This window comes from Rattus norvegicus, chromosome 5, assembly GCF_036323735.1.
Source record: "Rattus norvegicus strain BN/NHsdMcwi chromosome 5, GRCr8, whole genome shotgun sequence".
In the NCBI taxonomy this organism is placed as follows: domain Eukaryota; kingdom Metazoa; phylum Chordata; class Mammalia; order Rodentia; family Muridae; genus Rattus; species Rattus norvegicus.
This window is the reverse complement of record NC_086023.1, coordinates 158,784,592-158,794,300: the sequence shown is the minus strand read 5'-3', so window position 1 is coordinate 158,794,300 and position 9,709 is coordinate 158,784,592. Positions and strand designations below refer to the sequence as shown.

Here is a 9,709-nt window from a genome sequence, read left to right as displayed (position 1 = left end):
GTACCTGAGACTACAGAGGAGACCCCTCCAGATCAGGTCTGCCAACAGTCCCTCACAAGAAAGACCTTCAGCCGAGGTCCCAGCCACCACTCCCTCCTGCACACTCACCCAACTGTACTGATTGTACAAATCTCGCCAAACAGAATATATAGGAGGAAAATTAACTAAGGAGTAGATGTCGTCTCTGCAGCTTTGGGGAGGCAATCCTTTATGCTGGCGTGAGACTCTTCCGTGTTTCCGCTGTCTGGGGTGGGGGTCACTCACACTTTTTTACACGTGGACCCAGTGAACTCACTGCTCACTAGCTGGGCTTGAATGGAGTGGTTCCTCTGTTCCGTCGCTACTGGGGTGAAGAAAGGCTCTTGAGGAAGCTGTAAGCCCCACAGGGGTGAGTTTCTTTGGGTTACTAGTGTGTCCTATTGCCTTGGGGTGAGGGTCAGTAAACACTCAAGGATCCCCGGGTCAGTTCCACCCTTTTCATGGGCAGCAGAGCGTGTCTTCCTGTTTCCAGCAGTCCCCATCCTCTCTCCTGCAGCAGGTAGGCAGGCAGGCAGGGTTCCTGGTGAGGAACGTCATGATGCCAGGACGTCTAGGTCTATTAAAGACACCAGTTCTGGCTCTGTGTGTATTGACAGCACCTGTGGCCCACAGCTCAGTTTCAGGGACTTTATCATAGGGGGGACTGGGACAGAGGACGCTAGGATTTGCTGTGTTGGTCTTGTAAGGGTTAGCCTGGGGTTGATGCAGCTGGTTACAGGTTAAGACCGGCTGGAAAGGGAGGAAGCCAGTCAGGGTTTCAAAGGGAAAACAATGGGTAAACTCTTTCTCTTTCCCCACTGCTGTAGAGCAAGCATGCAGATGCACTCAAAGCCTTTCCTAGGGTTCCCCCAAGTGGCCGCTGCGAGTAATCACATCTATTCAAGAGTTGAAAGGGCATGGAGATCTTATTTCTAATCTTCTGGTGAACCAGCTGTCACCCTTCCCTCCCCTGCCACCCATCAGTCCCCACTCAAGCACTCCCAGCAATGGAGCAATCACACCCGCCCACACACACATCCACTACCAATACTTAAGATGGGCTTATAACAGCAAAGGGGAGCTCCCTATGGGGAGGATGTGGATTCGAGGGGCGGCCCCAGGTATGCATGGCAGCCCTATAGCAAGGCCAGCCTGCTAGGTGGCCCAGAACCAAGGGTACTCTAGCCCACTGCTTTTAGGGACCTTTTTCAGATTCCCAGAATATAAAGGTTCAGGCTGGCGACCTGGGCTGGTGCATCTGCTCGCTTTCTCTCCCTCCCTCCCTTTCCCTCTCTTGTAACTTACACTGAAGTGAAGGCAGCCACCCTGGCTGGAGTACTACATGGGCCACGAACACCACACTAGGCCACTTCCTCTACTGCTCCAGTGCATCCTGATGCTGTAGGGCAGAAACAACTACACCACAGCTGGTGAGCCCTACACCCAGGGTATCTAAATCCTATCTGCCCGTCCTCACCCCTGCTCAGGTCAGTTACGGTGCAAAGGCTGTCCTGGCCCTCTCTACAACTCTCACCTCCCTTGGGTTTCCACCTCAGGGTGAGACTGAGGATCTGCAATGTAAAGTCCTTCAGGCAAGGTGAGGACAGGGACAGCACTCCCACTCAGCAAACCACCTTGTTGACCACCCTCTTTCCTCCCACTGCCCTCCACCCCAGGGATCCCCCCCTCTTCTTTCCTGTACTAATAGAACAGTTAAGACAATTCAGTCTGTTGTTTTATTTGTTAAATTGCTAAAAAGTCATCGGGGAAAACATTAACAAAATGAAACTGACAGATTTAAATATCCATGGAATCCATTTTCATTCCTACACTGTGATGTGCCTAAAATGACTATTGGAGTGCGCCGCCGCCGGCACCCCTGGTTGTATGGGAAACATCACTCACAGCACCAGCTTTGCCAGGGCACGGTGGGTGCACGCTGACGGGAGCCCTGGTTGGTAGGAGGGGGCAGAGCGAGCAGAGTGGAGCCAGAGGTTGGCTTTCATTCCCAAGGATGGGGGCAGCAAGAGGCCACCTGCAGACGACAGCAGAGCTGTCTCTGAGGCCAGGCTTCCTCACCCTGGACTCCTTCAGATCCTCCCCGCTGTCGTCTGTGCTGGTGAGACCACAGATAATGCAAACAGAGTGCATCACCCATGCCAGAGTCACCATGAGGACAAGGACAGACAGATGGACAGACTGAAGGGGAAGGGAGAAAGCAAAGCAGAAGGAACTTAAGACAAATGAAGGGAGGGTCCCCTTGCTCCACCGCAGCAGCTTCCTGTCTTTCCAAGTTGAGCCTCCTGCAGTGCTGCCCTGCCCTGCCCTGCCCTCTCCTCTCCTCAGGGAGTGCCAAGACCACTCCTCCACAGTTGATGGTTTCAGTGCTGGCCAGAGCTCAAACATTAAAATCAGAAGGCAGGGATGGCGGAGTCCTCATCCCAGGCAAGGAAGAAAGGCAGAAACAGGAGTGAAAACGAATGTTCTCTGCTGCACAGTGTGGCATGCATGAACAGGAAGCTCTTTCAGGAGCAGAGCAGCGTCCAGAACTCTCACAGGAGGCCAACAAAATGGCTGACGTTAATATGACCGAGGGCTCTCAAAGGCACACTTGCAGGAATGGAAAGGGTTAAAGCTTCAAGTAGAAACAAGATGTATTTTAAATACTTAAATACTGATAAATATTTTCTTTAGGTGCTCCTGAGGGTTCAAACAAAATATTTTGTCTCATGTCTCTTGGTGAATTTTAAGACAAAATTGGTATCGTGTCAAAAGGGTCGTGGTTAAATCTGAACTGATGGTGGTGTGGGGATGCTGAGCTCTGCTGAGATACTGGAAGTCGTAGTAAACGCTCAGCCTCATGAGGCTGAGGAGACCACCATCTCCACTGCTGAGCTGCTTCCCACAGCAACATCTACAGGGCTCAGGGACCACCAAGTCCCACAGGGCTGGGTGCAAGCGAGACTTGATCTGTTTTCTCGGGAGGGACTGGAGACCCCTTGCTCTCAGCAGTGCCCCAGGACCCCAGAGTGCAGAGGAACCCATCGCTTCCCATCGCCTACTATTTTTCCTGCCTGTCTACTTGGGAAAAGTCGAAGAATCAACAGTTGACAACCAGCTTAGGAAGGCCACAGGGAAAGAGAAAGACTACAAAGTAGAGATTCTGAATTTTCAGGTGTCCTCATAGTTGATGTTTAAGTAGAGACCAAGTCCACAGGCGCCATCCACACGCAAACACCACAAAGAGGGTTCAGCAATGAATGCTAGGCTGCTTATGTGCTGGCCTCATCTCTTGAGTCAAGACCCCACAGATCGAACAGTCTCGGCCAAAGGACTGGCGGCAGCAACAGAGCAGGGAGCTGGAGTGGTGGGGCACGCAGGAAGTAGGCACGGGGGGTGATCCCCTGGGAGCAGCTCCAGAGTGCATACCCCTCCTCTAGAGCCAGCCCTTTCTGGGGCTTCGAGACTGGGGCGTGCGTGCGTGTGTGTGTGTGTGTGTGTGTGCGCGCGCGTGTGCTCTTGCCAAGATCACTAGAGCAAAGCTAACAGCTGGGAGCAGACTGACACACTTGTCTGTCGGTCGGATAGGTGGAGTGCTGGCCATGAGCTAGGCCAAGCTGCAGCAGCCCTGTGCCTGGGAGATGCTGCCGGGGGTGGGGTGATGCTGCTGCTGCTGCTGTTGTTGTTTCAAGTTCTGTTTTAAAGGCAAAATAAAAATCCTTTACCCACTGATGAGAAACCACCAAAACCAGAGTTGCATTGTCATTTGAAATAATCTTACTTTGATTTTTCCTGTGTCCAGGCTGTGGCTTAGAGACCACTAATTTATAGCTTTCTCTATAAAAAACAACAACAAAACAAACAAACCACTGTCCTGGTTTGGGGGACACAGGGACAAGACGACATGAAGGACGGAGCTACCCCCGGGTCAGTGTGTATCTCCAACGTCAAGGACATGATACTCAGGCCAGTCACTTGTCAACAGCACAGCACACAGGGTGGTATCACAAGTGACAGGCAGAGGCAGGAGGATCTGTGAGGTACGTAGTGAGATCTGCCTTGGAAAAAAATAAAAGGTGTCTTTTGATGCTTCACAGATTTTGTTAAAATGATCCTGGCATCTTAATTTTACTTTGTTTTGTTGAGAGTCTCATCATTATCCAGGCTTCCTAAACCTGAAACCATCCCGCCTCTGCCCTGAGTGCTAGGGTCACAGATGTAGACCAGCACACTGCGTGGGTCGATCCCAACGGGCCCTGAGGGTGCCAGGAAGGCTCTAAAATGTCTGAATTCTGTGGACACTGGAGCTTTGTCAGAGAGGAAGAAGTGAGAAAGTTCTGGTGCTTTAAACGAGCAAACAAAAAAAGGCCAAATGCCCCAAATAGAACAAAAAAAATTCAACAAAACATCCCAAACCAAACCACAGAAGGACAGGGAGCAGCCTACAGACAGGACAGACCTCTCAGGACCCAGTTCTAAAAGGAAAACAAGTATGGTTTGGCAACTTGCAACCAAACACGATTGTCAGAAAATCCCCTAATCAGACACTGAGTGTTTGCTGAGACACATAGAAAGGACCCAAAAAGACCATGGACAGGCAGGAGGCAGACGGAGGGATGGCGGCTCTATGCACATTGTTTCAGCACGACTCCAGCACGTGGGAAAGTGTTTCTTGTTGGGCGACTTCTCTGGATCACAGAGGGCAGAAGGGACCAGGCACAGGGTGCTTCTCCAGAGCCATCACGGGTCCTGACTCTGATCCTACAGCATCTGAAGCCTCTTCCTTGGTGTCCTGTCGAGGCCATGGTTTCTGGCTCCGAGAAGGCCATGGAAAGATCACAGGGGCTCTTCAGCTTCTTGTGGGAAGTTACTGCTGTCTGTCCCCTTACTTCCTGCTCTAGTTACCAGCAGAGTAGAAAAGGCCAGCATTGCCTCCACTAAGACTGAAACAGCTGATCTGAACCAGGAGGAAGATCTCGCCTTTATTTGTAAACAGTGTTGGCTATATAATATATCTGTATATATATAATCTTTTCCTTAGTGGGGATTTAATCCCAGCCTGGAGCAAGTTAGGCATGGAATTGGAGTTTTGGTTTGTGGGAGTCATGTTGTTTTCCCAAGTCTCAGTCCAAATGTTTGCACACTGCAAAATTCCAAATTAAAAGACACAGAAAGGGAAGGGGTGTTGAACACATTATCTCTTTGCTCGCACAAAGTACAAGGCGTTGGTTTTTGGATAGTACTTCACATTCTGCTTCTTGTCCATGAGCCCTCCAAATATGATGAGCTCTCCTCGGCCCTGTACCACTGTGTGCAGGCTGGTTTCAGGAGGTCCAACCACAGAACTGCTAGTAAATACTTTCCACTTGACCCGGCCCTTCTCCTTGGTGTCTTTAATGTCCAGCACATACATCTGCATGGGTTTGCAGTTCATACTCTGGTACAAGGGCTTGCCAACATTGAGGGACTGTGGAGGGTGGTGGCCCAGGCGGCGAGCAATGGGGGGTAAGGAATGACCATCTCCTTGGGCTGGTCCTGGGCGGGGGATGGGTACTGTTTCTCCACTGCTCAGACTCTGACTCCCAGGGGAGCTTGGAGAAGACCCAAGAGGAGGACTTAGTGCTGCTGAGGCTGAGGGGCCTTTGGATGACATTGCTTTGATGGCTTCCAAACTCCGACGCAGGGCACCAGGAGATACAGCCCCGGCAAGGGCACTGGCCACATGCGGTGGGGTGTGAACACCATTGGTCTGTTCAGGAGGGTGTCTTACACTCCCCGCAACTGTCCTGCTGTCTGTACTGTCCACACGACTGCTAGTGGATGCAGACTTCAGGTCCCAATTCACATCAATAGAGCTTAACCTCAGGTCCTTCTGATCTGGTAAAGACCCTCGCCGGGGGACTAGAGAAAGCCCTACTTTTAGGTCATACCCGTCAGAGGCAGATGGAGTGCTTGGAGATACCACCTGCACAGGGCTGTCTAAGGAAGCACCCCCGACAGCTGCTGTCCCTGGAGACAAATTTCCACCATTGAGGATGGGAGAGCCATCTCCTCTGGCTGGGGAGAGGCTCCCTTCCCGGGAACCTGAGGGAGTCTGCCTTTGAGCCCTGGGCCTCAGTGTTCCCCAGCGGCCATTAACACAAGGAGCTTCATCCATACTCCTCACTGGGGACTGGGAGCGGTACTCTCGGGTCTCAGGAACCAGGGCTGGAGGAGTGGCACTGATAGGTGATGGGCGAGAGTTCAAACTGGGGCTGAGGGGCGCTCTCCCGCTGGGCGCCTGGCTGAAGACCACCACACACTGTCCCACCTGGAAGAGAAAGGACTCGTGCTCACAGCCCTGCCCTTAGCTCTGATCTTTCATGCAACTGTCAGACTTCCTAACACAGCCACTGGGAACCGGCAGGTGTTGCAGGCCTGCTCCATGGAGAGGAAAGTAACAGTCATGGTGGCTAGGAAGGCAGGTAGACGAGAATGGCTGTTGCTAAGTGTGAGGTTATCAGTTATGGCTGTGGAGCAGGGGCATATGTTTGAGGGACCTTGGGGAGCAGGCCGCAGACAAATAGATCCTTAAAGCTAGAAAGTAAAATGATGTTCTCCTACCAAGCAGCTCGTGGACGTGGGAAATACTAACAGAGTATGTGACTCCAAACTCTTTTGCTACTTCTGTAAAGATTTCTCCTGAAGTTTAACAAATTAATTCAGTTTTGTAGTTTAGGGCCTTTCCTGCTGGCTGCTCATTCCCTACTTACCCGGCAGGCTGGATGACACCATAGTTCCGGGGCACCATGGTCTTCGTTTTCTACCTTAAGTGGCTGCCAGGCCCAGGGACCCGGGTGCATGTGCAGCAGCCAGGCATCTTTGAACAGCTGTGAGAGAAGGACCAAGAACAGAACTTGGGGTAGGCACATGCTCCAGCACACACAACTACTGTCTCTCGCTCACAACTGCTTTACACCCATCCACCCACCCACCCATCCACTCAGCCACCCACCCACCCATCCACTCAGCCACCCATCTACTTAGCCACCCTTCCCCCCATCCACTCAGCCACCCACCCACCCATCGATCTATTCACCCATCCATCCATCTACCCATTCACCAACCACCCATCCATTCATCCTCCTACCCATGCATGCATCAATTCACCCATCCATCCATCCATCCACTCACCCATCCATCCATCTATCATGTGACAGAACCACTGTCTTAAGGCTGTGGTGCCTGGTATAAAGTGTGCGTGTGGGCTTGGCAGGGTGGACATCCTAACCCTCAGGTGCTCATTCAGCTATGACTTCTGCCTCCATTCATTCATTCATGGCTGCTGACTGCCCTGGCCTATGGAACTGTTCTTGTGACCCTTGTGCCAACTGCAACTGCGGTGTGTGTGTGTGTGTGTGAGAAAGAGAGAGAGAGAGAGTTGTTATTCCACTGTCCCCCTCCCCAAACAAATCATATTGGAAAACCTTAGAGCTTAAAGAAAAAACAGGAATAGAAAGAACTGAGAAATGAATATTTAATAAACCAATGTTTCTTAAATATTTCTCTTCCTTTATTTTATTTTATTTTTAGATTTATTTATTTTATGTATGTGAGTACACTGTAGACACTTCAGGCACACCAGAAGAGCCATTGAATCTCATTTCAGATGGTTGTGAGCCACCATGTGTTTGCTGGGATTTGAACTCAGGACCTCTGAAAAAGCAGTCAGTGCTCTTAACCGCTGAGCCATCTCTCCAGCCCTCTTAAGAACTTCTCAACACCCCCCTCCAAAAAAAAAAAAAAAAAAAAAAAAAAAAAAAAAAAAAAAAAAAAAAGATGGAGAAGAAGGCAGAAAATATAAAAGCTGTCTATTCAAAGCCAGCATGGTGTAGGAGGATTCTGCCTGACTGAGCAAGCAGGACAAGCACACTTCCAGACTTAACAGCTCGACCAAGCAGCACTGCAATACTCACAGCGTTGGGACCGCCACAGCCACCAAGGATCAGGATGGTTGCATCATCTATAACAATCTGGGGAGACAAACAAAGTTAAAATAAATCTACAGAGACCCAGGATCCTGACTTCCCACGACGTACACAACATCAGGCCCAGCTCCCAAGTGAGTATCCCAGCTGCAGTCTCTACTCAACTCATGTACTTCCTTCCATCCCTTTGAACTCACGACCCTAGGACACCTTCTTCCTTGAAAAAGTATCCATGCAAGTATGCTAACCACAGAAATGCAGAATTCTCTTACTAAAACCCCCAGAGGCCACTGTAGGTAACACAGCACAATAGAAACTGTACACACACACACACACACACACTCTCTCTCTCTCTCTCTCTCTCTCTCTCTCTGGCTCACTGCACAGGGACCTCACCTCACTCAGTACACACTCCACAAAGATACTACAGTGCTTGCTCAATAGTTAAACTCTTTAGCACCTGAGACTGGCCACCTCGGGGGTGAGGGCTGGGGCCAGAGATGTTCGGCTTGGACCACGCCCACTGCTCCAGGTCAAGGACCCAGACTTCATTGCTCCTGTGAGGTAAGAACACAGTCAGAAGGAAGTTGTGAGTTCGAGAGAGCACAGTTCTGGCTGAGAGTTTCTGGCCTGTGCCCAGCTGGTAGACTTCCACCATTTTCACACATACAGCCTGTCTGGGCTGGAGGAGTCTTCAGAGACGGTTTCCTCAGAGTTCAGGGCCTTCAGAAGAAGAAAGACCTCTGCAGCCTAAATAAGAAACTTTGTTTTCTGTACCTTTGTGTCCTCTCTTATGCTGCTGTTCTACAGAACTGACAGAAAGCAGGCATGGTAGCACACACCTTTGATTCCAGTGTGCAGAGGCAGAGGCAGGAGGATCTCTGAGTAAAAGGCCAGTGTGGTGTACAGAAAGTTCCAGGGCAGTAAGGCTACACAGAGAAACCCTGTCTCTGCAAAACCAAACCAAACCAAACCAAACCAAACCAAAAAAACTCCCCACAAAAAAACGGAGGGGTGGGGAGAGGGCAGGCACTAGAGGGGGCAGTTCTATTACAATGGCTTCTCAGTACACAGTCAGCACTGAATGTCCTGACACCTTTCAACTTTTGTTTCTCTGTGGCCATAAAGTCTGAGCTGAGCACAGCCACACTTTGGATCCAAAGAACAAGTCTGTCAGTGGCAGTAGGAGGCGGCTCCTGGTCAAGTGATGGCCTTCTAAAACCAAAACCACAAGAAAGAAAAATAGCTCTGAAGGCATCTTTCATTGTGCAAGAGCTTAAAAGGCTCTGTTGATGAGGACAAAGAGTACTTCACAGAGGCCAATAAAGCTGCAGGCTCATCAGGAACCAGCTGCTATCTCCACAAGGTAGCAGCGATGGGCGATGGGCATGGTGTCACACTCCAACAGTCCCAGGCAGAGGCAGGAGGATCACAGTGAATTTGTCACTAGCCTGGTCTACATAAATCCCAGGCTGGTCAGAGACCCTGTGTCAAAACACCAACTCCCCCTGCAAGGAAAGGGGCAGGGTGACCTTGGCATGGCTGTCCCGTGAGAGAGAGAGAGAGAGAGAGAGAGAGAGAGAGAGAGAGAGAGAGAGAGAGCGCGCGCGCACGGGAGCACTAGCGAAGCAAAGCAAAGCAAGCACGCACATACTCTTAAATTTAAACCCTAAGCCCCCTCTCTCTACAGCGCAGTTCCTCTTGTTTTTCTCCATAAATATTTT

General features: G+C 50.6%; 1 protein-coding gene across 1 annotated transcript in view; it reads right to left on the bottom strand.

Annotated features, from left to right (window-relative positions):
• Window positions 1–1,740: 1,740 nt before the first annotated feature.
• Window positions 1,741–9,709, bottom strand: part of Fbxo42 (F-box protein 42) — a 58,396-nt gene continuing 50,427 nt past the window's right edge. Inside the window, exons 7-10 of the mRNA NM_001395590.1 lie at window positions 8,446–8,542; window positions 7,974–8,030; window positions 6,771–6,887; window positions 1,741–6,328 (exon numbers count right to left, since the gene is read on the bottom strand). Of these exons, the coding sequence (NP_001382519.1) occupies window positions 5,213–6,328; window positions 6,771–6,887; window positions 7,974–8,030; window positions 8,446–8,542 (1,387 nt within the window). The 3' untranslated portion in view covers window positions 1,741–5,212. The remainder of the gene's footprint in view (window positions 6,329–6,770; window positions 6,888–7,973; window positions 8,031–8,445; window positions 8,543–9,709) is intronic.